The sequence below is a fragment of the Talaromyces rugulosus genome, chromosome IV (assembly GCF_013368755.1).
Source record: "Talaromyces rugulosus chromosome IV, complete sequence".
In the NCBI taxonomy this organism is placed as follows: domain Eukaryota; kingdom Fungi; phylum Ascomycota; class Eurotiomycetes; order Eurotiales; family Trichocomaceae; genus Talaromyces; species Talaromyces rugulosus.
In genome coordinates, this window is record NC_049564.1 from 635,733 (window position 1) to 662,530 (window position 26,798).

A 26,798-nucleotide genomic window follows, 5' to 3' on the forward strand; every position below is an offset into this window, starting at 1 on the left:
TTTGGAAGGATGATCAGGGGCGAATAGGGCATACTGAGAAGTATTTTAATCTTGGAAGTTATTATTTGGATTTTCATACTTGTCATAGGTACAAATATTCCTCATTAAGATCATGGAAACATCGTGACCTAACCCTAAGCCTAATTGCCTCGGATATACCCCAAAACAAGACTTAGAAACAAATATTGAAAATCAAGTGGATTATCTTCGTCACGATCTGTGCCCTTTTCTTCAGTGCCTCATGATTAAAACAGGTATAAAAGTACAAAACGCGAGAATAGTGACTCCAAGCCAGGGTTTTACCGTAATTAAAATTAGTTGGTATTATTTCACTATGATATTTGAAGCAACATAATGACTAACAAATTCAATTCGTTAAGAGGAGGGCGATGGTTGAAGTCTGGAAAATTAGATATCTGAAACACAAAAAAAAATAAAATAAAATAAAATAAAGATTCGAGGGACTACTAAAAGAGGAAGGAGAGGAATAGCTAAGCTGTTTCCTTCTGTTTGAACGTCTCCAGAATTTCACGGGCACCAGCAAAGTGAAACTCAGCCATGGTCTCCTCCCAAAGCGCCTCAATTATGGGTTGGCCCTTTGGGAGATACACGAGATTCATGAAACTATAGAAGTCATGGTTTAGCACAATAACTTGCTTTGTTAATGCTCGACTGAACTTACGGGTGAATTTCCCAGTCCATGCAGAAGCACCCATGAGACTCTTTTCCTTTTACTACCGCGGCATCGACATACATCCAAGCCCCATCCTCGGACTTTCTCCCGGTGATTGATTTGTAGGTCTCGAGAAACAAGGCAACAGCTCCCGTGGCGAATCTGTGTAAATCGGATCCCTTGCACATGCCTGGCTCGACTAGATTGACAGTGACATCATTGGAATTGATATAGCTGAACATCTTGGAAAAGAATAAATGTCCAAGAGCCTTTGAATCAAAGTATCGCTCTGTCGGTTTGTAGGGATGGGCGATAGGATTATCAAACGATGCTAGGAATGGCCGCCTGTCTTGTGTGGGGAGCTTCGCCCACAAGGCTGTTCCGGAACTTACAATCGTAAGTCTGCCTGGAACCCCCGATGATGACTTCCTTTTGGATATGGGAAGTATAAGAATAGCTAGAAGAAAGGTAGACAAGTAATTTACTTGTATGACCTCTTCATGGCCCGTAGAACAAGTGTCGAACGATGGCTGTATTAAGCCAGCATTGAGGATCGTAATATCAAGTCGCGAAAGATCCTTCTCTGCCCGGGAACAAAATTTTTGAATAGAGGGATATGAGGACATCTCGAGGTGCCAAACCTCAATTTTTGAGGCTGGGTAGTCAGAACGCAGCTTTTTGGCGACAGCTTCGCCCTTTTCCAAAGACCTTACGGCAAGAATGAGATGCGATAGCTTCAATGATAGAAAGTGACGTGCACAGTGCAGCCCTAGGCCTGAGCTGCCGCCAGTGATGATCGCAACCTGACCGGACAGATTGGTGCCAGCTGGTGCTTTGCGAGGTTTGGTGCAGAATTGAGACTTGATGAAGGATCGGAGGAAGCCTGCATCGGCTACATCGCCCATCTCCATTGACATGGAAGTCATTGTAAATAAATTTCAGAGGAAGTCAAGGCCGATATTCGTATTCTTGTCGTCAATCGGTGAAGAGGCTTGTTGTCTGTTTTTTTTTCGACTTTAGAGGGCAGCTTGCTCCTATAAGTAGTGTTCTGGGTGTCCTACCATCGATTTTCAAAGTCTTCAAGTGCCTTAAACCCTTCCAAGAAGGGGATATAATGCGTTCTTGGCATTATCAAAGACACAGTGCCAATATAAGCAACCATTTCCCAAATAGGCAAGCAATAGAGTCTTGGCATGTGAATAGTGGGTCTTATTCCCAAAAGTAGACTAGTCCGGGTTACAGCAGTGGACTAGTCCAGCCGCGAGAAGGATAGGAAACGATCTTTCTTCGAAGTCATTGCTTGCAAGGAATTATCCATCAGACATAAGTGTCATTTATTCATATCGAAGTCACACTAGTACAATTCATCCACATGGACACTGAAGCGCGCCAATCCACAGTGAAATCACAGAAGCTCGGCCGAAAAAGGAAAGCAGTACAAAGCTTGGCATCACCTTTTATCGTCGCCACCAACCAGGACACGATTAAGCCCGATGCAACATCCAGAATGTTGATTCGTCATCATGTGATGAAAGGCAAAAATCGAAAAGACGTCTCATCGCAGAGGGCTACTCTCCGGTCATGGGTTAACCAGGGGCGTGAATTCCCGTTGCCACAGCAGACTGCAACGAAATGGCTGCGAGGAGGCTGCTTAGCGAACCCCCTCAGGCTTCAGATAAATGACCCAGGCCTTCCTATCACGGGGCTCAAATTTAATATTGAACCATGCATAGTACAAGTTATACACGACTGTGAGAACACTAGAAATTATTTTTCTACCGCGGCTAGGTTTGCTAACATCAAGTCTTGGTTTAGTCATTTCTGTTATGACCAGAGCAATGTACCCGGCCCAATGCTGTGTCAACTCAGTGAACGAAGAGAACGATTGGTTTGAGGATTTAAGTAATGATGCAACATATTTCCAAGTCGTCTCGCATACTGCCCAAATCTATTTTGACACTGTAAAGAGTCGAATATATGGGCTGAACGCGATGAGATATATGAATAGAGCCATGTTTCTACTTCGAAATAAGCTAGTATATGGCAATGAAGCAATAGCTAACTCCACTATTTTTACTATATTGACGATTGCCATGGCTTCGGAAATTTTTGGTGATCTCGAGGCGGCAAAGAAGCACCTCAATGGTTTATACCAGGTGCTACACGCTCGTGGTGGCATAGGAACACTCGCTAATAGCCGTTCACTTCAATTCAAATGCTTCAGGTTCGTGCTGAGATGTTATAATTTATTGCCTCCTTATTGACCTCAGATGAACAATAGACTTGATCTCAGAATCTCCCTTAAGAGTGGATCCATTCCACTTTTCCTCACCAGAGATAATATTTCGTGGAATACTTATCTCGCTGGTCCTGATAAATTATCCACTACCCCTATACAGACCACATGCAAAATGCCAGATATACGATTGGTAAATGTGTGGATTGACCTACGCGAATTCGTAAAAGCAATCAACCTCGCCCACCAAACCGGGCGTAACCTCTCTACAGAGCTCTTTCAAGAGGCTCTTATTTCGCTCCAGTACCGGCTTCAATGCTTGGCCTACAGTATCCAAGATCTACAAGAGAATTTCCGGCTTTCCATGCTTGCTCTTTCAACAAGTATGTTCCTGGAGAAGGATGGGCTTGAATTGCGATGCACCGCTTTGGCCAAAGAATTGAGAACAGCGTTACAGTTGATGGAGTGCGATGTCAATAATTATGGGTTGAAGTTGACTCTCTGGCTTCTTGTCGTCGGTAGAGTCTCGGTGCTTGATTCTCCAGAAGACTCGTGTTGGTTAAAGGCTAAACTATCCACCACTATCCAAGCATTGGGATTAGCAAGTTGGAAAGAAGCCAGATTGGTCTTGAAGACTTTCATATGGATGGATGCGATGCATGATGAGCCAGGGAAGATAATATTTGACGATGCAATGTGCTCCAAAAATAATCAAATTTGAGTTGAATGTAGATCAAGAAACTTCACATGCGCTAGTTATATAATGACATAGGTTCGACCAGTCTATCCGGGTCGCATGAAATGGCTATATACTAGTTGACGTCTTCAAATTAGAGTCATGAAGAGCTTAGACAAGAAAGCCTAGGGTCAAAACAAGATTCATCCGGTAAGGAAAATGTTATCGTTGAACTTCTCGCACCGCAAACCCAATCATCTCGTTAGAAGGAACACTGCTTTCATCAACAATTTTATCTGCAGTTTCTTTCCCAGCTCCAGGGACACGGTATTCCAATTTGTGGCCAGCCTGCGGTGTTGGTCCATTCGGCAAAGAGTATGGGATCGGAAGATACTCAGGCATGAGACCAAGCTGGAAGAGAACGGTCAGTTGATCCCATGAAATATGCTCATGATAGAGTCTGTCGCCGCGGATATTCACAATTGCCGTAAAGGGAATCCGTAGCTTTTTCCCAGTAGGTGGGATTCCAGGGATACTGATAAAACGCGACTGTCAATATCTGTATTCTCCCCTCTGTCAAAAATAAATGTTGAGCAAGACTCACAGCCAATCAATCATCTTTTCGTGCGAAAAACTAAAGATGAACTCATCAACCACTCTATCGATACCTACTGTGCGGCTAATAAGCTCTAAAGAAGTGTCGCTAGGATTGTTAAAGATGAAATGGTGTGCATAAAAGTGAGATAGCTTCTCCCGGCCAATACCGCCGGTTATAGTAGGGATATGGTTGACATATGGCTCTTGGACCATAGTCCCCATAGTTTTCTCGACGGAACGTGTTTCAAATTCAAATTTTGTGTGCTCGTCCCAAATTTCTTCCAAGTCAAACCACGGACCATCAAGTTGCTTTTTCAAAAACTCCAAACATCGAGTGTGTGCAATAGCTGCTGATGACGGCAGGAAGTCCTTATGTGAAGGCAGAATGAACGACGTCGACTTGGCCTCTGGATATCGATAGATTATCTCAGCTTCACCCGTGGACTTTGTTCCACCCTCAGCCAAGTGGTAGACATGTGGTTTTTTGGACACTTGTGGTAAAGCGCCATATGAGACAACGGCTGTAATTTCCTCGTTTTCGTCGATCCCTTGGGTCAAATCAGGAACTAACGAGGGTGAGTAAACTGTTATCTTTTTGTTAGTTAGGGAACATAGCCTTAGAACTGTCAAACGAGCAACAATTACCGATAATCCCGTAACTAGCTTTCTTACTGCATCTTTCATGATTTTCCAGTGCATCTAGAGCTTGACGAAGCTCTTCCTTGATCGTCGTATGGCCTTCCGATACTTCCAATTGGGCAATAACATAGCTTTCTTCTGCCCATTTTCGAAGTGGCTCAGGATCCAAAGTCTCTTTGATATTTAGCTGATCGTGTTTTGCTGCGGATCGAATGATCAAAAGTCCCGGTCCATGGCCCTGGCGTGACAGTGGCGCCTGGATTGTCAGGTTAGAGGTAAGCTTAAACTGTTTCGCATTAGAGAGCGACATGATTTCAATCAATTCGGTTTTTAACGATTCTCAATATACACGAGAACTCAATAGCTCGATGTGCAGGATCCTGGGGTATTTTAAGCGGGCGGGAGTGCTCGGACCGAACATCAAATTAGATAACAATTATTTCATTGATAATTAATGCCCGACGTATATGCGGGGTGGGCTTCAAATTTTAATTTTGGCTGATGTTACATTCGAGATGTGTCGGTCAGTTAACTTTATTGCATGTTCTACTTTGATGAAAAGAGTGGCATTGTTCATTGCTTAAATAATTGAGTTAGTGCCGCTATAAATTGCTATTTGTCCTCGATCAAATCATTCATAGAAAGTAGTAGCTATTTCATGTTCAGTTTTCCATCGACTGAACTCCCGACTTCAGTAAACATAGAATATGCCGCTTTTGTGGGTGGAACGAACAGGCATATAATCAATTGATATGTATCAAAGTTAGAACGACAATGTCTGCCCAGCAGTTCCGACGACACCGTCTTTGACACTTGACGACCCGAGAAGATCGTAGCTATAATCGACTGAGGTGAGAGTTCCTGCTAGGGCCTCATTGCTGCCATCTCCAAAGTCGTTGTCGTTAGCCACCGCATAGCCGTCGTCAGTCGAATACAGTGGCTTGTCACTGTCCACGAACACATTCGACTCCACCAGAACCTGGGCTCCATCGCGAGTATTTATGCCGTCATTTACACTCTCAAAATAGCTATTATAGATATGGCCAGTGCCAAACCGAATAGACGGAGCGCGTGAGTTGATGTTGGACCAGTAGTTGTTATTCTGGGTAACTCGCAAATGCCCAGTGTCTTCATCCCCGTTATTATCGGAATGTCCGACAAGGGAGGCTTTCCAATGATCATGAATGTAGCTATTGGATACCGTGACAAAATCGGCAGCGTGAGTGAGCTAGGGGGCCATTTGTTAGTTCTCCCAGCACCTGGTTACAAGAACGGGGGAATTGATTCATACGTCAATAAGACCATCATAATAGTCTTTGTCATGGTCCGTGTCAGAAGAAACATCGACATGGTCGATCCAAACGTTGTTAGAATACTCTAGAAGAATCAATCAGGTTGGCAAAGACAATAGGCTGGGAGGTACGCGACTTACGGACACCAATAGCATCTCCGTTATCGGCAAGAACTTTCGAGACACCAATATTGCGGATTATAACATTGGATGCTTCTTTAACTAGCCTATCGAAATTCTGTCAGCGGATTTTCACTCGCCATATACGCTCCAGATGTAAATAGTTAGAAGTAATACATACAATCCAAAATTGACGAGCTGGGCGCTTGAATCTTCCCCAATGACACTAGTATTGTTGCCAATTTTGATCTGATCCGCAGTTTCGGTAATTGTTCCAGAAACAATGACAACTTTGCTATCGTCGCCAGAAACTGCTGTTTCCAAGGCAGCAAAGCTAGAGACAGTGGTCGTCGTGCCACCTGAGCCTCCAGTTGTGCCTCCATTTAAGCTTGCAAAGCCAGTGGCGGCCTTTAAGATCAATTAACATGGTTTGTTTAACTGGATACTGTAGAACTCACATCATCCAAAGAGGCCCGCTTAACTAGGGATCGGGCATTCCTGTTGGCAGTTGGAACAGCCAAAGCCGATCCACAGGTTAAAGCAAATGTTATAAGAGAACTCTTCATCGTTTTCTTCTTTGGTGTACCTTTTGGGTTTATATTTTTCATCCAATGTTTTCTTGAGAATGTTCAAGTATGTACCAAAAGGGTTTCAAATCAAAGGGCGGTAGAGGGCAGCTTTATACAACTTTCGTTTCTTTCCGACGACTATAACAACACATGTGTGTCTCACAATGTTTCCCGTACATAGTTAGATGTTGCCTTAGAAAAGCCTAAGTTATATTGGTGGTCACAATTTATTCGAGGAAAATCATCGTATCACCAGTGTTTTGATATCCACTAATCAAAAGAAAGACTTCGTTTGTATCCATATTATCCACACGTCAACCGAGGTATCAATTACGAGATTGCTGCAGATCTATGACGCGGCGTGGCTCTTTTGATGCTACAGAATGTTCGACCAGGGAGAAATATAAAACCAATTAGTAGTAAGGAGGAAACTCTTCAAATGTCATTTGTGGAAATTAAAGTAGCAAAGCGGAGAGGAGATTCTTGGCAACGTCGCGTATCTTGGCACGTTTCAAAAAGACATTCGTTATTATTCCATGTTTTCATGTCATACACCTCTTGGCGCGTATATAGGTTAAGTCCGATACTCCCCATCAGACTGAAAAATCTTGGCATATTTATTTGGTGGGATGTATGCTGTTATGTTCAGAATAATTGTTTTTGAAATAAATGGCACATGATTAAAGTACGTAGCTAAAATTTACACACATGTAACTTATCAATGTAAAAATCCACTAAGTTACTTCTAGGAGATGGTAAGGTTTCCACACGACAAAGCGTCCACGTTGAGACCAACCATTATATTTCTTAAAATACGTGTTTGCCAAGATTTTTATATTTTTAGAGGATCTGCTGCGTGCAAATGTTAAATTTACCTCGAGTCCTGTTCCAGTCTCTGGATAAGCTTAATTACACGCTAACTATATGTAGGACTGCAATATATAGGACAAGTGTGAGGGTCACGCAATCATACACATGTAACAAGCGCACATGTGTCATTGGAGGGGAATTTCTAATATGCATGTAGACTAGCTCATAGTAAATATGTAACATTAAAGCTCCAGCCTTGACTAATTTATTCCGTTAGAAAGCAACATCAATTTGAAATGTGACATCTAGAAACTCTCGAGATATAAACGGCCATTAATCCACACGAAATTTCCTAGCACGCAACAACCACTCTCCAGATTCTCAATGCTATGAAACCAAGTATTTGAGTCACCGGAAAAATGGTACATTGCACCAACAGGTTTAAAAATGGTACGTATCTATGTGCTAAGCTACCCTGTAAGCACCCTTACTGAACTGATCTGGCCGATCGGAGTAACTCCGAGATTTCCGGCAACGCGGGGAGGAGATTTCGGCAACGAACATTGATCGGCATGCACTCGACCAGTCTCCACATGCTGTATGCGCCATTATGCATTCTTTCCGGGTACTTATTTACCCAGTGCGCACCGGATTTAAGAAAAGTGTTGGCCTAAATTCACAGTGGCTGACACTAAGGCAGACCAACATTCAATAATACATCCACCTGATCGGCATGCTTTTACCACATTCTGATCAATCTGAAGATATCCGGATTATGGCGCCCCGTAGACTAGAGTCGGATACTACGTGCCATGAATATACGACATAAGTAAGATAAGGCCTGAACATGTCGTTCGTCTTAATACCCCATTTTTGTGCTCTTGCTTAATTGTATGTGGTTATCAACATAAACTCCCGCGATGTTTTCCACACAGAAATCCCAACCATAATTCCAGATGTCCACTTTATCAGCGCATTTTCCCCCATTCCCAATGAAATAAACTCCAAAATCGAAGCAACACCAACAAAAAATCGCGAAGGAAAGACATGTTCTATACAGGGGCCACCTGGCTCCGGGGCACGCCCCTAATATCAGCCATCACGTCCGTGTGTGCTTCATCCTTTCTCCTCTTCGGTTACGATAATGGCGTCATGTCCGGTGTTGTCATTTCGTCCTACTGGCTTGATGCAATGGGCAACCCATCGACGATAATAGTATCGACCATAACAGCGTTATACGATGTTGGAGCAGTGTTTGGAGCCGTCGCCGCCGCTTTCACTACAGAACAACTAGGTAGAAAGCGATCGTTATTACTGGGAAGTTTTATAGTCGTGATAGGGTCGATCCTCATGGGAACCTGCGTTGAAAGGATTCAGATGATGGTTGGTAGGATTGTAACAGGCGTCGGTCAGTCTATCGCTTGTTTCATCTTTTAGTGATTGGTTTTCTTCTGACTTCCCCAGGAATCGGATATTTAATGTCAACTGCCCCGGTCTATCAATCAGAAATCTGTCAACCGTCGCAGCGTGGTTGGCAGATCTGTATTCAGGTCTCCATGATGCTTTTTGGGCTTATGATATCATACTTTATGAATTACGGACTGTACTTTCACCCAGGAGACATTCAATGGCGCTTCCCTCTCCTTTTCCAGATTCTCTTTGCGATCTACATAATAGTCGTCACTACATTTTTACCGGAATCACCCAGGTGGCTTATGTGGCATCGCCCGTCCAACAACGAAGGACCAGAGGTTCTCTCGCGGCTGCGGAATCGTCCAATGGACGATTCCATGGTTGTCGAAGAGAAGACCGGAATCTTAGAAGCAATCCGCATAGAGTCCCAGGAAGAAGGCACCTGGATGGACTTGTTCCGCGATGGGGGCACAAAGGCAGACAAGCGCTTTTATCTTGCCTTGGGCATTCAATTCATGCAGCAATTGAGCGGTATTAACATCGTCACGTATTATGCGCCGACTCTATTTACTGAAAGCTTGGGCATGACACAAGAGCGCTCCCTACTGATGGGAAGCTTTCTGCAAGTGTGGTATCTTTTGGCTTCATTCCTGACTGTAAGTCTCTACGAACATTGAAGTGCGTATTCGGAGGTCAATCCACTAATTTCATTTAGTGGTACATAATAGATATCGTCGGCCGCCGACGATTGTTTATTACAATGGCACTGGGAATGTGCATTGTGTTGATCCTTGAAGGTGCCTGCGTGGCAATCAACAATTGGGCTTCAAACATCGCGGCCGTAGTTTTTGTCTTTGCCTTTGAGTCTTGTTTTACATGGGGTACGTTAAAATTTTTCTTTTCTTTTTTTATTGGCCGTATGCCCTCAGGCAGGTCACGTACGTATGGTCATATTATAAAGATGCCGCGCAACACTCAATCTGGCTGCCTTACACAACTCATCCAGATTTTCTTTTCAAGTTTGAGACTAAATCAATTATTATTACTATTAGGTTGGATGGCAACCGTTTGGCTATACTCGCCGGAGGTTCTTCCTCTGAAAATCAGAGCCAAGGGAGCTGCGTTGGCTGCAGCTGCAGACTTTGTGGGAAATTTCCTCGTAAGATTGATTATTCTTCTTATATTGATAGTTTTTCTTCTTCTGCAGCTAACAAAACTGCAAGGTGGTCGAAATAACACCCCCGGCACTGCAAAATATCGGTTACAAAACCTACATCATCTTTGCCATATTCAATCTGGTAAATGCTTTGATCGTCTTCCTTTTCTATCCGGAAACCATGGGCCTGCCACTGGAATCAGTCGATTTGATTTTTATTCACCCAGATGAGGATACTGATTTATCATCTTCGAAGAATAAATCATTCTACCAGCAACTGCAGTGGTGGGTTGTTCCGAAATCGTGGGAGATGGTTAGATCGCAGAAGATTACAGGCAATTCACGGCTTATCAGGGAGGATTTCGTTGACGACAATGGTAATGAGAGGATCTCAGCGAACAATTCTGGTGATGCTGAAGGCAAAATATCGAATACACAAAGGGATGATGATGTGGCAAGGTTTGATCATATCGCTTAGCGAAAGAGATTCTTTCTCTGTTCACATCAACTAAAGAGTATAGAATTAGACCTAACGCCTGTTATTATTACACCCTTAAATTTCAACATTTGAAGGCCTTTCTATAGTATAAAACTTTGATGTATCAGTTAATTTCCAAGACTTAAAATTGAATGCCTGTATGGAGGCCGTTTTGACTAGCCATAGCCCTAATGCTCTAGTAAAAAGTTTCAAATGTTCCGAGGCAGAATAACTCGACAGAGTATCCCCCAGGCTCGCTCCCACAGTACATGTAGAATAGCTAAACACAGCGATCATCTCAACAATCATCTTCCCACAATAGACATGTCTCCTTCAGACCAAATAAATTTGATTGTCCACTTTTTAACCTTCCACAACCCATCTCCCTTGTCTTTTTCCAGATCAACATAATAGAGACCGCCCGTCAACAGCTGCTGTCCTTCGGGGTTGTGCCCTTCGCCAGGCCGATAATGCTGCGCTAGTGTGTATGAGGTAAGGCTAGCCTTGTCTGAACCATCCTTCAGATCAATTCGAATATTGGTAGTGAAATGTGTGGTGTCTAAGGCACCAATTCTTTTGAACACGGCTTCGGTGATGTTGTCGAATCCGAGCGTAACTGTATCGCCAACCGCTATGGAAACATCAGGGTCCTCGGCAAGCCAGGCAGATTTAAACATGGGCAAATCATTGGTGTCGAGGCCGAGAAGACATCGGTATAGAGTGTCGGAGATAGCTTCGCGAGGCGTAAGAGATGAGAGGCTGATAGACATTTTGTCGATGATTTTCCAAGTCAATTTCAAGGACCTGTGTTGTAAAAGTTCGATTAATACTGGTGATCTTGTAAAATTGTATGTTGAAGTACGTGTTAATGTCAATTTTATACTAGCCCCAAAGTCCGGCGTATCTCCGTACTAACGGCAAATGTTGCAAACTCCGAATTGTAAGGCGCCCAATATCATTGAATGTTACAGTGCTTTCAGTTATTGTCTCGCGAGAGTCAGTTTATGAGATAGCCAAATTTTGATACATAGCAATCCTTTTTATTGCTGTGACTTCTACGTGTTGATATTGGTAGAAAGTCTTAGCACTTCAAAGTTATAGACTACATGTAGAGTTCCGATTGCACATGATATCAATTGATATATTCTAAACCTACAGAAAACTCATATCTACAACTTTGAATATACATGTTAGCGTCAAGTGATAGTATCATTCTTCTTTAGTGTTTATATATATATTCCAGACTTAATTTATCCTAACCCATCCAGTAACCCTAGACCAACAAACAGAAACGAATGGCAAACAAATATTTAATCTACCATTAAATAAAATCAGATAAATGCACTACCCGGGGTTTAGAATAGCGTACTTAACACTACCAAGAAATATGTTGTATAGTTCCCCAAAGAGGAAATTTCGGCTGCGCCTCTTCTCAGTGCTATTTCTCGGAACCTTTTTTTGTACCTTTCTTTCTTCCTTTAATATATTGAGCATAGCTACGCTTAAAAGAAGGCAAAAAGTACTGGATAATAAGGACTGATTAAATAACCGAAGGCTTTTTGGTTAGCAGTTAACATGCTGAGAAAAGGTTGCAAGATGATATTGGGCCCGGACGTCCACTCCACTATCATTAAAGACTACAAGATGCTGGCATTTAATTCAACTGTAATAATATACACAGTTTCTTCTAAATATTTAGAACATGCCTACGTCAACTAGTGCTTAACAAAGTTCAGTCCATATAAATAAGTTTTAATTTAGCTTATCTAGCAGATATATACTATATGCGTCATTTACATCGTACTCCAAGCATTTGACCAGTCCCTCCACGCCGCAACCAAGCCAACATTGAAACAAATAAAAAAAAGCAATATAAAAATAACTCCGCCCGCAGTATCTAACGATAAATGTACAACCAAACTACATGCCTCCAGGAAAAAGAAGAAACACCTTAAAGACGTTATGAAGAAAATGAACTTTCCGATGTACAGTCTGAGCTATCCGTCGATGTATCAGTTGATGCCGACGGTCCAACCACAATCTCACCAGGCCAAGTTCGTGTTCGTTGATTGGCTTCAGTTTCACTTGCATGTGTGTTTTCTGCTGCCTCGTCGGCAGTGAGGAAATGATTTTTGGCGATAGAGGGTGGCCGGGAATTCGCCTGTGGCGAAACCAATTCTTCTTCGTCAAAACTGCCGTCAGATGATACAGATGTGCGTGCTGCTGATGAAAAAGAGACGATGCTGGACCCTGCCGCCGAAATAGCGCTCCGCCGCACATTTTGTTTAAGTCCGGGAGTCATAGGTTGATCTGTAGTACCAGGCATGGAGCCTGGTAATTCGTGAATCATGGCCATTGCTGGTAATTCAGATGGTTGTACATGGTCACCCCCCAATTCAGCGCGGCCTTTGTACCTCCAGTTTTTCCAGCGTCGAGGCGCCAGGCTCCGGTCTTGGTTGACAGATATCTCCTCCTTGGAATCCTTTGGCTTTGGCCCCCGCCGGCTGACACTAAGTTGATACCCTTGGTGGAAAAAGAACCACCAGATGATGAAAATAATAAAAGCAAAGCCAGCCACGGAGCCGATTACTATGCCGGCTATCGTACCTCGTGAGAACTTTTGTGAATTCCATCCGGGATATACGCTGTTGAGCGGAGGGTCAATGCTAACGATGTTGGTATTGGTCATAATGGAGGAGTTGAAAGAAGCCTGATAGACCGAAAAGTTTTGGCGTTCATAGTCAACAACGAGATAAGCTTCTTGGAAAAAGACACGCCCTATGCGATACTCGTTGCTATTTGGAGCCCGCTTAATGGGAAAATAAGGCAAAGTCGCCGAAGTGGTCTCGTTGGGGTTGAAGTTTGGATATGGATAGCTGATGTTGTGATCAAATGCGGAGAACGGAAGGGTGATGCTGACGCTAGTCGAATAGTCCGAAGTGCCGCTGAGGGTAAATGTGAATGAGATATTGGAGGAGGAAAGGTCTTCATAGCCTCCAGTGGGATATGTATACAGCTCAAGGGTTTCATTATAGGTGAGGTTTAGCGCTTGACTAAACATATCACATGTATATTCGGGTAACCAAATGTAAGAGGTAGAAGAGTCGAGAGTGAAGTATGAATCAATGAGAGTTTCAATAAGCGTTGTAGAATCATCGTCCGCGTCCACAGAAAGCACTTCGATCGAGGACAGCAAGGCAACGGGGAGTCCCTGATACGAGAGGTTGAAACTAACGTTATTTGGCTCATATCGAAGTTCATCGACACCGCCTATGGTGAGCGAGGCCGGGGCTCCTTTCAGCCCTATGAGAATACCAGTTAGCATAACGAACGAGGCATTTACAGACTCAAGAAGCAAGACTAACGGTAGTAAGCGCCCGCGGTATATCCGTAGGAACAGCTTGGGGCGGCAGAACGATTATCCCAAATACTCTCCATAAAGGTGGGTAAATCCCAAACGTTCGTGTCGGATCTGTATACACTAAGACCGATGTAGCCAATCCAATTATCAGTGCTGTTGAATGTGCCTACTGCAGAAGGTACATTGCTAGACGCCGCTCTGGAATTGTCTGGATCATTCTCCGGGTCCAAGTTAAAGGTAATGTAATCGGTTCCATAGGTTGCATTAAGGCCATCAACTCCGACGCCATTGTAGGTTGCTTCTCGAGTAATGTCGGATACCCAGGTGGTCGAATTGCTGGGCATAAAGACGCCTCCGCGTGAAGATGAGCAGATTGTAGACGAGACATTCACGCATCCGCCCTCGTAATTGACAGCGAGAATATCGACTCCGGCGGTATTGGGAAGAACGGCGAAAACCTGGGGGCTGTCGCCTACAGCGATATATACTCTAGAATGGCGGAAGTGGTAAGTCAAGAGACGGAGAGGAAAGCGACTGGCGAGAACTTACGTTCCCCATTGTCCGTCATCACCGTACCTAAAAGGAAACAGTTAATTCATGCGCAAAAGAACAAGTCGAGACGACAAACATACCAGCTTGTACTAGCCACCATTGAGATTGGCTCAACGGTGGCGCTACTGGCCATGACATGGACGCATGCGAACAGCAGTAACAACAGACATGCGAGTCGCATCGTCTGTGGGCCCCTGCAACCCATCGTTGAGGGCATCCATGACCTGTTGCGACACCAACGAGAAAGAAATTGGGAGACGAATCGTCTCGCGCTGAGGTGGTGAATGACGCGCGAGTAGAAAACAGGGCGTGGTTGGTTCTAAGCGACCGATGGGATGAGGTCGTATTCAGGCCGGGGAGAGAGCAGAGAGAGGAGAGTCGGACGGAGAGCGGCAATTACTAAGTAGAGGCTCCACGGGGCGGTGGTGATCACTCCCGCTATACCGCATTGCGCCTATTAGTCCGGCATCTGTTTCACGTTCATAGAGATCCTTATCGATAGCGTGGCTGTGCATTAGTACTTGCTAAGAGTGATTGTTAGTTGTTGGAATTATATTATTATTATTATTATTATTATTATTATTACTATTATTGCGCTGGCCATGCGTTCTCGAGTAGCCGGTCACGTGGTCAATCCTGAACCCTAAGCGCCGCTAATTTTTTCTATTTTTTTGGCCCTCGCAGTAGTGCGTTGTTTAGAACACTTGGTCACTTGATAACATTTGATTTTGACATTTAGAAACTTCAATCATTTCAATATCGCTGCCGGTTTCGGGTAATTAGTTACCAATTGGTTTTGAATCTGTTGATTATATATGTAGGAATTGTAAACATGTACTCTGCATTAATGGTTAAAAGTGCATAGACCAATTTTTCAATCCATCCAGAGCTAATCTAAATGTCAAACCTAAAAATGAACAAGTCCATATTGTGGCGGTGACATCAATTGATAGTACATGGATATGACCGTCTTGGGAAAGCTGACATCTATGATCTAGAACCCGAGATGGGCTCTTCGCCAACATATACCAGACACAAGTATTACTAACCAAGCGATAGACAATCCTGTAGGTTATTTTAATATATGTTTGCCGCATAGAGTATGTATAAATGCCAATAAATCTACTGGGCGTCATCTTATCGAGTCACATTAGCCTCATGTTAAAAGTTAGAAATAAAGGTATGACGGTGGGGTGAGATTCTTATCATGTTAACCACTAGCAGGGAGCCATTAGCAGATAAGTCAGTTCTCATATCCAACAAAGACTGTAGGTGTTCACTGGGAACTATCAAGCCGGGGTGCAACATACTATCTTTGGTGTGTAGCTCGAAACATTGAATTGTCTATTTTATTCAAGGCGCTTAAAATACCACTCCTATTTAAAGGCACGCATTTTGAGCAGTAACAATAGAGCGCCGTCTACTTTGTAATTATGGCAACACCACAGCCTAATCTGAAATTGCGTCATGATTGTCCTCCAGGAAGTGCCAGGGGTAAAACAACAACTGGAAAGAGGCTAATGAGTCTTAAAGGAATGTTATTTATATGAAATTGTAACTCTTTAAACTGCTCAGATTCAGTAAATCCATACTAATGATAAAGTTGATATACCATCAGCCGATGGTTGGTTTTTCACCCAGGGACTTAAGAAGAAAACAGAGATTGTCTATATCAATCGATGTTGATGTCAACTAGTATTTACTATTAGGACATGATATGCTCTATTGCATTGATTTAAACCTTCGAGCTATGCACGACTAGCCAGCTTGATGGGGTCTATCACACCACTCAAGGCATCCTACCAAGGCCACCCAATACTACAGTAGCTTCGTCTCTTTTCGTTATTGACACAGTTAAGGTGACAGTTTTTATGGTCCTATTATTCAGAACAGATCCAACAGATCGATAGTCGGTCCTGTACGACTCGCAGCGTAGGATCTTGTCTTCCTGTCTGAGCAAAACGATACCCCATTCGGCGAGTTAGTACGGAAATTGGTACGCAAGGAGTATATCTGATAGATAAAATACTCATTCAAAAAACTGAATATCATGAGCAAGTAATTTTGGACTCACATGAGAGCTGAGAATACATGTTGACGGTCAGGAACGTCTTGTACGACGGGCTATTAGGACCGAGCTCTTAGGGCACGCTCGCGTTTTTATCCTTTTCGGGAGCTGACCGCAGATTCGGCTAGACGGCGCCAGGGGCGGATTGTAAGCCAACATACTAATAATATATGTAGTGCTAATCAAGGTATTATTATTAGCAAACATGATCGTCCGGATGTTTCCCGGTCAATACATGTATTACTTATGAGTGGGTACGTCGATCGACTGATGAACTACTGTTGCCCTATTCAGGGGATTCCAAATAATGAGACTGGCTGCATATTCATATAGCAAACTCGGTTATAGTCGAGCCAAGCAGTTCAGGCATGATGAGAAATGTGACTATAGTCCTGGTTTATTTTTGAATGCTAGCCAGGGGTTGAACCTGGAGGTATGCCGAGATATCGATCAATTGAATTGAAGATGGACCAGCTGAAGGACATGTTACTCAACGTGTGATACTGCAATCAATTGGACCCTTGACAGCTAAACTCTCGGCTCATATTAGTGTTGATTGTCGTCATTCATGTGTTTCCTTGTTTGATAGTGCCAGAGAATGCTGACTTCAACACAACAAACTCGAGCACAGTCAACATGCCAAGTATAAATTCAATAAAACTTATATGCAGCCAAGAATCCGCCGCGGAGAAACCTTAATATTCATTACTTAATAACCATCATCACATGGCGCCCCAACCTTGGCCCGTACGTAATAAGTACAAGCATTTGGACAACGCACCATCAAACAGACGGCGGACGGGACATTGGCATTCCTTGGCCGTGCTGTAGCTATGCTTCTGGGCCATCTTGGCGGTACTTGCGCAATTTGCAACAAAATGACAAGGTGTTAGTTGACTAGGGCGAACTAACGCACGATAGATCCCCGCATGCGTTAATCAACCTTTATTTTTCCTCCCGCTGCTTAGAAGAGATGCATCATGCCTGCCAAGGCGGTACGAATTACGTACTTGGATATGTTTTCTGTCGTATCCTATCTTGGCAGCGAGAGGAAGAAACAAAAACTCAGAATCCTGCAGACTCCGAAACAGCATCGCCAAGAGAGTCCGAGTTCGGACGCTTCGACTAGGAAATCCGGCGGCAATCTATGTGTCACGACTCGCGAATGGTTAACCGTCTTGGGATAAGGAATTGATCAGGCCTGATTGGACCGGACAGTATCAAGTCATATACCAGATATCATGCACGATGTTAAATCGAATTAGCCAAGCCACACACAAATCATGAAACGTCGGTGGTAACGCATATCACGGTGGATAATAATACAGCCTTGTCCCGACGGCCGTGAGATCGACGCAGGGAAAAATCCACTACTACGAAGTACTATTAGTATTGGCCATCTGATAAGTTATAACTCACAAGAATTCCAGCCAAGACCGGGCGATTATCTGGTTCCTGATACAGGAGCACCGCAGCGAATGAAAGAATCCCATTACAAAATACTTTCAGAACACGGCACACAGGACTCTTGGCGGAGAAAGGCCCTCACTCAACTCAACGCCAACTTCCAAGACCAGTCTTGGCTCGGCAAGTTCTTATGCAGGCAGGCTCCACAGCATCTGTCAAACCAATGTGGAGCAAGGATGGGCGAAACGAAAACTCGGTGTTGGGGAACATGTCGTGGAGCGGTGATGGCGTTCACTGATGCCTGTACTCTGTACGTACTCTGGATGGATTCTGTATGTACAATGATTGATGGCCTGGAGGAGAGATATAGCAAGTGAAAGCCGTCATGGCGAGCAATCAATAGTGATGATAACGGAAGGAGAGACCGGATCGAGCGGCCCAAGATTGCCGAGACATTGGCAAGGCTGGGCGGCGGAGCTCGGTATCAGCATGTATGGAGAGGTCACATTGGCATTATCTGAGAGAAGAGGGCTACGGATACTGCATCTGACGGAATGCATGTGCAATAATACTACGAATACACTTTGATGAGAAGAAAAACAAGGTGTTCATTATTCTATACAAAAATAATGAGAACGGATGCATGCGGAGTATAAATTACATAATTACAATACGCCGCGATGCCAAGCCTGGTGGGGGCGGAGTGCCGCGTGTTTCGGCAGCAGCCAATCAGCGCCGGCCGCCTCGTAACTTTCGCGTATCAGAGCCTTTTCCGCCTTCTCCTCCTCCTTCTCTCTTCCCTCTTTCCTCATCCTCTTCTCCTCCTCTCGCTCTCTTCTCTCTCTAGGGACGTCCGATCAACCACCCTAGGCTCCTGCAGCAATCGACATGCCATCGCACGATTCAGATCGAGGGCGTTGCGCCACGCCAAGATCCTGGAGCCATGCCAACAAAAAATACAATACAAGCCAAGCTCGGCCAAGCCTCTTGTTCCAAACGGCCCAGTCATAGGCCTCTATATGGCTTCGCCAAGGGCTCGGCATTGAGTCCTGCAGCCCTCTGGGCCTCTTGGCCTCTTGGCACAACCTCTGCCAGCCTGCAAACTGGTCCCAAAAAACGTCCGCCGAGAAATGGAAGTCCTCTGTTCTCCGCCCAGAGCGCAGGAGCTCCCGGCGGAGTCTGTCGCTTTCCTCCCTCCTCTCCCTCCTCGATCGATGTGTCGTCCGCCGCGTGCACCATGCCGTGCGTATAACTAAGGCCTTTCCCCCCTTCGCTGCTGCAGATCTCTGTGTGTGTGTCGTACGTACTACCAAGGCCCCTCCCCCAGGGACTCTCCACAAGAACAACCACCCTGCATTCCAGAGGTCGATCCTATCCATGAACGACATGACCTGACTGCGTCTGCTTGAACCACCAGTGCCAGCAACAACACGAGCAACACTCCATCAATCCCGCACGAATTGGACAGAAACAGACTGATATAGACACTGGGAGCTGCGAATCTCCATTGACTCTTATCGTCTTCGTATTCCACACTAGAACCTATATGAGTCGACTCCGATCTGCGCAATATGCCACAACATGACGATCCTGCGATCGATAGCAATGGGGACGAGCAGTTTGTCACGGCCGTCGTGCCTGACGTTTGTTACTCACAACCACCGTCGTTGAAGCATCCGCCGAATGTCTACTCCTCCCCCGCCAACTACTACTACCCTGTTGTCGCTCCTGCTGCTTCGTCACCAGCCATATCCTCCCCCGAAGCACGCATGTCTGTCTCGGGCTCGTCGACAGGCTCATATTCGTTACCGCGCGCCAACCTGGATGCGTCCATTCAATACCCTGAGCAAGCGGCGACGAATGTTCGTCCGCAACTATCGCCCTCGCCTCGAGATACAAGCGTCATGACCGATTCATGTACCAAGGAGGAGCGGACCCAGTCACCTTGGTCGGCCAGAATGTCGAGCTCTGACGGCCATCACCCCCGCAGCACCCACGAGCCGCGGAACTCGGTAAACGTTTACACTTCAGACAAGGAGCAAGTCTCAGGTCGTGAACCTAATGCGGTCTTGGTTTTGGTGAGTTTGATCTTGATTGCAAGTATCTAGCTCCACTTCCTAACGTTGATATGAATAGCTACTCCTCTCTGCGCCTATTCCCCTCTTCTCACTCGCAACCGCATTATATACATTCTTCGCCTTGTTCCTCGTCATTTTCACTACTCCTCTACGCCTCTGTCCCCCGACTCGGTTCTTCCGCTCTACTACCTTTTCCACTCAATTCTGCCAGCTTCTCGCCCCTGCTCTTCTCTATCACGAACGCCTGGCCCAGTCTAGTCGGACATATCACCACCATAACCACCACAATGGTCGTGCTAATGACCCGTACTCTCCCGCCGAAACTACCGCGAAACAATTCGCCCCGCTATGGCTCAGCCTCGTTCTTACCCTCGCTCCAATCCTCAGTCTTGGCTTACTTTTAGCTGTCTGGACTGCTGCGTTTTTCTGGATCTTCGCCATGATTATGGGCAATCCAGACGGAACGGAGAAGAAAGACGACGGGCGAGTGGCCGTTCTCGGTGTGAATGCCTGGTGGCAGACATGGTTACGGAAAAGTCGGAGACGACAGTAACCTCTTTTCTCTTTCTCTCGAACTTTTTATTCTTCGATACTTTACGACATTGTACGAACAGATTTCCACCCAAATGGGTTTCTTCATTTAATCGCAGGGAGGTATTTTTTCTGCTTGTGTGGTGTGGTCAAATGTCGAACAAAAAAAACGAACGGTTACGGAATAGCATTTTTCGGTGTTGGCGTTTTATTTTCTCTTCTACTTACAACAACATACATATTTGCATCAGGGATTTGGCTGTTGGTGTTAGTTATTATTACTATGTTTCGCTTTATGTTTCTACTCACATGTTTTATGATACCAACATTAGTTTAGTTAGTCCGGGATTCAACATGTGAATCATCAATTGATCAATCATATAATTTTTACAATTCACATTCAGCCATGTAGTTTGTATAAATTTACCTGGTCAAGTCAATTCATTTCATTCTCTATAAAAATATAAACTGAGCCTGTGCAAAGGGTATTGATAAGAAAAAGAAACGTGACATTTCGAATATAAAAAAAACAAACACCCAATCTCGCCATAATGTATATTTGCTGCTGCTTTTGTTAATCAATCAATCTCAATTTTTTGTTAATGCTCATTTCTCGCTCTCCTTCGTACTTCTTTTATCTTCGGCCACGGCCTCTCGTCTTTGCGACAAATCCACTACCACTTCTCCTCTTCTCGACTCTGCCTTTTCCTCCTCTTCCTCGGCCGCCGCCGCCGCTGGGACCGTGTGTTTTGGGCATGCCCAGACCGCGGCGTCCAGCATTTTGTGCTCCTTTCTTTTCGAATCCGGCGGTCTCATTGTCGTCGTCGTCATCAATGTCCATTCCGTCAGCGCCAGAGTCTTTCTTGTTGAACTTTAGACGACCCTTTTGTCCGCGACGGACAGCGTCGGGTCCACTGACGGCGGCCAGGTAGGCATTGACACCGCCTGCTCCTTGGTCAGATTGGTTGTTGTTGTTGTTCTTGTTCACGTCGAGTTCGTCGTCGTCGTCGCCGCCACCTCCGATAATCAGTTTCCCGTCCGCATTAACCTTGGCACCGCGTTTCTTATTCCTCTTGCCCACGCCAGCATCAAGGAAGCGCACAGATGGCTTTGTGGTGGAAATAGACGCCAGGGCGTCTGGGGCCAGGAGATCCAGCGGATTCGACTCGGGCGACAACTCGCGGATATACTGTTCATTTTGTCTGCCTCCTTTCTTGCCACCCTTTTTATTGCCCTGTTTCTTGACTGATGTTTGCCCGGCTTCGTCGACATCGATTTCACTCGCGTCGTCCAGGTCGGACCCGTCCTCGTCGTCAGATGACATGTAGACCGTCTTGTCGAACTCGTTGCTAAATTGTTTGCTGCTACCGGTATTGTTGGCATTGTTGTTGTCGTTATCATCCTCATCACCCTCGGCATCAGCAGCACCTTCCTTCTTCTTGCGCTTCTGGCGCTCGCGCTCCTTGCGGATATTGACGACCAGTTTGCGGTCGCCCTCGCCCACGAGGCTCTCAATCAACGGTGCACCGAAGCGGCGCACAAGCCGGTCGAGGATGCCCTTGACCTTTGTGCGCATGCGGCCCTTGTGCTCTTTACTCCACACCATCAGGTTCGGCACCATCGTGTTGAGGCGCGGCCGGAGCATGTCCTCGGGGAGACAAACAACAGCGACCTTGGCGAAGCCCAGCACTGAGCGCACGATTTCACGGTTGTTGCTGGTCAAGAACAGTTCGACGGTCTGGACGAGATCGGATAGCGTCTGGGTCGAGAGTTCTGTGCGGTATTCGAAAAAGAGCCGCGAAAGCGCGGTCACGCAGGCAGCTACCATGTGCGGCGAACTGCCCGCCAGACCGGCCGAGACCATGGTGAAGAATTCCTCGAGGGAGGCAGGGGCATCTGCTGAGTTGTCTGGGAGATGCGGGACGAGTGAGTTGCGAATCATGGTGCCCGCAGGGTTGCGCTCGTCGTCGGAAATGCGCTTGGCAAGGTGGATGAGCAGGTCAAAGGCGGCGGTTCGGGCCTTGTCGTTGGACTCTTTGCATCCGAGGATGACTTCGGGCAGAATCGAGGGGACAAAGTGCAGGTCGTTGGTAGGCAGGTACGTGACGAGCTCGTGGATGGCGAGAAGTCGATCGCGTCGAGCTGGGGATGGGGTATTGTCGGCGGTCGAGAGCATCAAGGCTTGCAGCTCGCTGCTTCGTTCGGCGAGGGAGTCTTGTCCGGTCTCTGTCGATGTAAGACGGGGGATCAGCTTGTAGGCCTTTTTGATCAGCTGCGGGTCGGATGCGTGTCGGTTGAGGACCAAAGCGGCGAGCCTAAACAGGTTGGAGAAGCTCGACCGTGGGAGGTAGATCGACATGGCGATGACCAGGTCGATCAGCGTGTGAGAGGTCGGTGGCATCTTGTTGTCTGTTCCCTTGGGCAGACTTCCCTGTTTGGCAGCTTCTTCTTCCGATGGCAGCTCGGACTCGAGCATCGTAGTGATGCGGGTAAACAATTCCTCCAGTTCCTATGATAGTTAGAGATTGGTCTTACACAGATAGAAATAATAAGGACATACCTTCTCTGGTGTAATGCTCAAGTAGGCATTGATACACTGCAAAATGTATCCCCGGTAGTGAGGCAGCGTCTGGCTGTACACGTTAAACAACACAGACAGCAAATTACTAGTGAAACCACCGAGATGCGCAAGGTTCTTAGCTGCTGCTGCCTTGGAAATGCGCCGTTGTAGCACGAGGTTCTCCTCGCCCTTAGCGCCAGTGTCAACTTCGACAATCGCCTGGTTCGACTCCACTAGGTTCTGCAGAGCGCGGCAGACGTCCACCCGGAGCTCGGTTTGCTTATACAAAACGTTGGAGAGGAGCTCAGCAAAGGACTGGTCAAATGCCGACTCCAAGTCCAGGGGGAGCTCGCAGTAACCCGGCAGGATAGACCAGATTTGGTTGATGATCGTCTCGAAAATCTTGACCTCGACCGTCTTCTCTGCCTGGCCAAACTCTAGGACACGCTGGTACAGGGCCTCGCTCAGAGGGACCATTTCCGAACGGAAATGGGCAAGCGATGTGTTTGACACGTTGTCGCGGAAGATGGGCAGCAGCCAGACACGCCCGGGCTGACCGGCCTTTTGCTCGGTGATGTTGAGAGGGAGAAGACGGAGGATTTCAGCAGGTCCAATGGCATAGGCAGCTCGTCCGAGAACCTCGTCGGCCTCCTTTTTACCGCTAAACGAGTCGTTTCCGCGCAGCTCGCCAACGGTCTTGACGATGTTGTCGAGATATGGGGACGATCGCCATTTAAAGGCTTCAAACATGGCTGAACACACGTTGAACACCTCCATCCAGGCAGCCTGGTATTTCACCGACAGGAGGTCCGACGCAAACTTGGCGAGCTTCTCCAGGGTCTTTTCGTCGTAGACAGACGGTTCAAGGATCACATTGTTCGGGATGCAGTTTGCGAGAAAGGACACGAGGCACTCCGAGGCCGAAACGCGAATGTTATGCGACGGCGAGGCGAGGAACGTGGCGATCATTTCAAACAGACCGGGCAGTTTTTCAAACGTCTCCTCTGGTTCGATCTGAGACGACACGTCGTAGCCTCGAGACAGGACTGCAATCCACGGGGGCAGTAGCTGGGCATCGTTTTGCGCGGGTCGCAGTTCCTGGATAGCTTCCAAAAGCCGGGGCAGCTTTGACGAGGAGATCTCGTCCGCCATTCCCTCGAAGATCACTTCAAACACCTCAAAGGCGCCCATCGTGATGAACTCATTGCTAGACCGCGACACGTTCAAGAGCAATTCACACAGCGGCTCGATCTTCTTGCTGGGCCAGCCGCCGGACGCCGTGGCCACGGTCTTGACCAGATGCAGAGAATGGATGATGGCCGGTTCCTGGTGGCTGTCCTGCTGTTTGTGCTGCTGGTGTTTAGTCTTCTTGATCTTGCCAGCAACTGCCACGCTGTCATGCAGGGTCTGCAGGGCTGTCTCGGCACACATGTCTGCAGCCGGGTGGTCGAGCGAGGGGCTCGGCGGGGGGTTCTTGAGCACCTTGACCAGGGCATCTTGCGCCCTCTTGCGCACCTTGGGCCGGTGGTCGACGGCCAGGGTCAACAGACCAGCTGTCGCGCGGCGGGGGCCGATTTGCGTGTGTGGGAGCGTCCATGAATTGGCATCCTGCGCGACCAGGAGCGTCTCGAGGACGCCGATCGAGGGCCGCAGCAACGGGGCTTCGACGTCGGCCAGGGTGAGGGCGGGCACGAGGTTCGACAGGATCTGGGCGAATTTCGAGCGTAGTAGCGGTGCGGGCACGTACTCTGCAGTTATGTCCAGCAGGTAGACCACCGAGGTGGCCAGGTCCTTGTTCACGATGCCATGCGTGGTGGTGAGCGCCTGGCTGAGCAGCGCCAGCAACGCTGCAAAATATGCGGTGGCTGAAAAGTCGGCCTTTTGGTCGCGCAGCGTGTCTTCGACGGCGTTTAACACGACTGCGGTCTAGCAATCGATATTTGTTAGTCATTGTACGGTTTTGCGTAGTCAAAGATGCAAAAGACGAGAAAACACTCACATGGTGCTGGTTCTGCAGCTTTGGCGATTTGATTTTCTCAAACTTCTCCGCCAGAGTCGCCATGGTGAGAAGAAAACCAGGGGGAAAAGGAGGTATGCCCAATGCAAAGGCCGCCGAGGCAGCTGAAGCAAATGCAAGGGTCTTCTTCTTGCAGCGAGGATAGCTACTTAACGATCAAGACTGAGGCGGAGGGGCGACAGAGCGATAGTAAATAATTTCTTAGCGATAATAATTTTCACCGCCGATAGTGATACACAAGGCTTGGCGCCCGTATCGATAGCATTACGTCTCCACTTGGCTTTATTTTATTCTTAAAAAAAAATATAATTCGACGCACCGCATTATTCAAATATTGACTAGGATATTTCATAAACAAGCATAAACGTGGAAGCTCGCTCATTCGCTCTTCCAGCAAAAATAATAATAAAATAAGCCCTTCCCCATCCCCAAACGAAGCATTTCACAATATTCTGCGTCGCTTGAGCTATCTGCCACACCCTGTGGATTTTGTAAACTAAAAAGAAAAGTCTTGAATAACGGTGGCAATGATCCGGGCAAACGAAGTATAAATATTGTCATCTCGGCACGAGCCAGTATCAAGTCTGGTCTGGTCTGGTCTGGTCTGAACGTCGATATCGCCATGATTCTCCCGTAAAGCCCGGTAACCTAGGAAGGCACCGATCACATAGTGATATATTTGAAACTGCCAGAAATTTTTCCTTCTTGCAGCTCAAAACAGCACCTCCCCGCTATGCTCGGGCTCGAAGCCAAGGCCTGATAGTTTGCCATAGCTCTTCTTGTCCTTCCTCTTGCGCTGTTCTTCGTCCTTTTCTTTCATGTCCTTGATTTCTTTGACGGTCACTCTGGTCAGGAAATCAGGTACATCGTCTTCGGTATCGAGATCCTTAAAAATACAAGTCAGTGGAAACAGAAAAGAAGAAAAAAAGGAACGCAACTCACAATCTCTCCCAACAGTAAAACATTTTCACCACGCACTAGAAACAAACCCACGGGGTCCTCCGCATAATAAGTCCCGGAATAGATTCTTTCAACGGTATCCTGAAGAACCAAGTTTGCTGCAAGTTTCGAGGGCGATGTGTCAGAAGAGAGAGGGAGAAAAAAAAAGCAGTAAAGTGACCCGAGCCAACAACAAGATATCAAAATGACTCCAAGGACTCCATACCGAATTGATCCCAGCTGCGCAAAACGCCAATGAGTTTCCGGCCATCGCGGAGGACGAGAACGAGTTTTTCTGGCCGCGGAGGGGTGGTTAGCTTGGGTTTATCACACGTATTCACTCGACAGTTGAAGTTGTGCCTTTTGGCAGGTCGCAGAAAAGAGAGAGAGAGAAAAAAATGTTCCAACTCACTATCTGTCAAATCCAACAACTGCGCCGCCGTCGTGAACATTTGCGGAGGTAGCTGCGGGGGACCGCCAGTACTTTGCGAGTGCGAGTGCTGGTGCTGCGGTTGCGAATGCCCCTGGCGGGGGCTTTCGGTTCGGTCCTGTATAGATAATTTCTCCATATTTGTATGCTATTACTGGACCCGATCGGGTATGCGACGTGCGAGGGAGAAGTGGTTG

General features: G+C 46.4%; 8 protein-coding genes across 8 annotated transcripts; 3 read left to right on the plus strand and 5 right to left on the minus strand.

Moving 5' to 3' along the window:
- Positions 1–491: 491 nt before the first annotated feature.
- On the minus strand, positions 492–6,798 carry TRUGW13939_06997 (uncharacterized protein; the record flags this gene model as incomplete). Its single annotated transcript, XM_035490139.1, has 10 exons — positions 492–624; positions 683–1,578; positions 3,829–4,120; positions 4,190–4,766; positions 4,828–5,160; positions 5,623–6,049; positions 6,113–6,198; positions 6,254–6,339; positions 6,414–6,640; positions 6,691–6,798. 10 exons carry the CDS (start codon positions 6,796–6,798, stop codon positions 492–494), a joined length of 3,165 nt encoding a protein of 1,054 aa, XP_035346032.1.
- Positions 2,046–3,630, plus strand: TRUGW13939_06998 (uncharacterized protein; the record flags this gene model as incomplete). The annotated part of the gene is made up of 3 exons (XM_035490140.1): positions 2,046–2,424; positions 2,489–2,897; positions 2,955–3,630. The coding sequence occupies 3 exons, from the start codon at positions 2,046–2,048 to the stop codon at positions 3,628–3,630; spliced, it is 1,464 nt and encodes a 487-aa protein (XP_035346033.1).
- Positions 6,799–8,628: 1,830 nt separating the features above from the next.
- Positions 8,629–10,658, plus strand: TRUGW13939_06999 (uncharacterized protein; the record flags this gene model as incomplete). Its single annotated transcript, XM_035490141.1, has 5 exons — positions 8,629–9,019; positions 9,076–9,680; positions 9,740–9,905; positions 10,077–10,183; positions 10,248–10,658. Coding segments are annotated over 5 exons (1,680 nt in total), but the record flags the coding sequence as incomplete, so codon positions are not given.
- A 305-nt stretch (positions 10,659–10,963) lies between these two features.
- Positions 10,964–11,428, minus strand: TRUGW13939_07000 (uncharacterized protein; the record flags this gene model as incomplete). The annotated part of the gene is made up of 1 exon (XM_035490142.1): positions 10,964–11,428. The coding sequence occupies one exon, from the start codon at positions 11,426–11,428 to the stop codon at positions 10,964–10,966; it is 465 nt and encodes a 154-aa protein (XP_035346035.1).
- A 1,190-nt stretch (positions 11,429–12,618) lies between these two features.
- TRUGW13939_07001 (uncharacterized protein) lies at positions 12,619–14,704 on the minus strand (the record flags this gene model as incomplete). Its single annotated transcript, XM_035490143.1, has 4 exons — positions 12,619–13,961; positions 14,024–14,508; positions 14,569–14,595; positions 14,652–14,704. 4 exons carry the CDS (start codon positions 14,702–14,704, stop codon positions 12,619–12,621), a joined length of 1,908 nt encoding a protein of 635 aa, XP_035346036.1.
- A 4,913-nt stretch (positions 14,705–19,617) lies between these two features.
- Positions 19,618–20,677, plus strand: TRUGW13939_07002 (uncharacterized protein; the record flags this gene model as incomplete). The annotated part of the gene is made up of 2 exons (XM_035490144.1): positions 19,618–20,124; positions 20,183–20,677. 2 exons carry the CDS (start codon positions 19,618–19,620, stop codon positions 20,675–20,677), a joined length of 1,002 nt encoding a protein of 333 aa, XP_035346037.1.
- A 612-nt stretch (positions 20,678–21,289) lies between these two features.
- On the minus strand, positions 21,290–25,277 carry TRUGW13939_07003 (uncharacterized protein; the record flags this gene model as incomplete). The annotated part of the gene is made up of 3 exons (XM_035490145.1): positions 21,290–23,164; positions 23,216–25,141; positions 25,215–25,277. The coding sequence occupies 3 exons, from the start codon at positions 25,275–25,277 to the stop codon at positions 21,290–21,292; spliced, it is 3,864 nt and encodes a 1,287-aa protein (XP_035346038.1).
- Positions 25,278–25,944: 667 nt separating this feature from the next.
- On the minus strand, positions 25,945–26,740 carry TRUGW13939_07004 (uncharacterized protein; the record flags this gene model as incomplete). Its single annotated transcript, XM_035490146.1, has 4 exons — positions 25,945–26,118; positions 26,175–26,290; positions 26,398–26,466; positions 26,584–26,740. 4 exons carry the CDS (start codon positions 26,738–26,740, stop codon positions 25,945–25,947), a joined length of 516 nt encoding a protein of 171 aa, XP_035346039.1.
- Between the last annotated feature and the right edge of the window lie 58 nt (positions 26,741–26,798).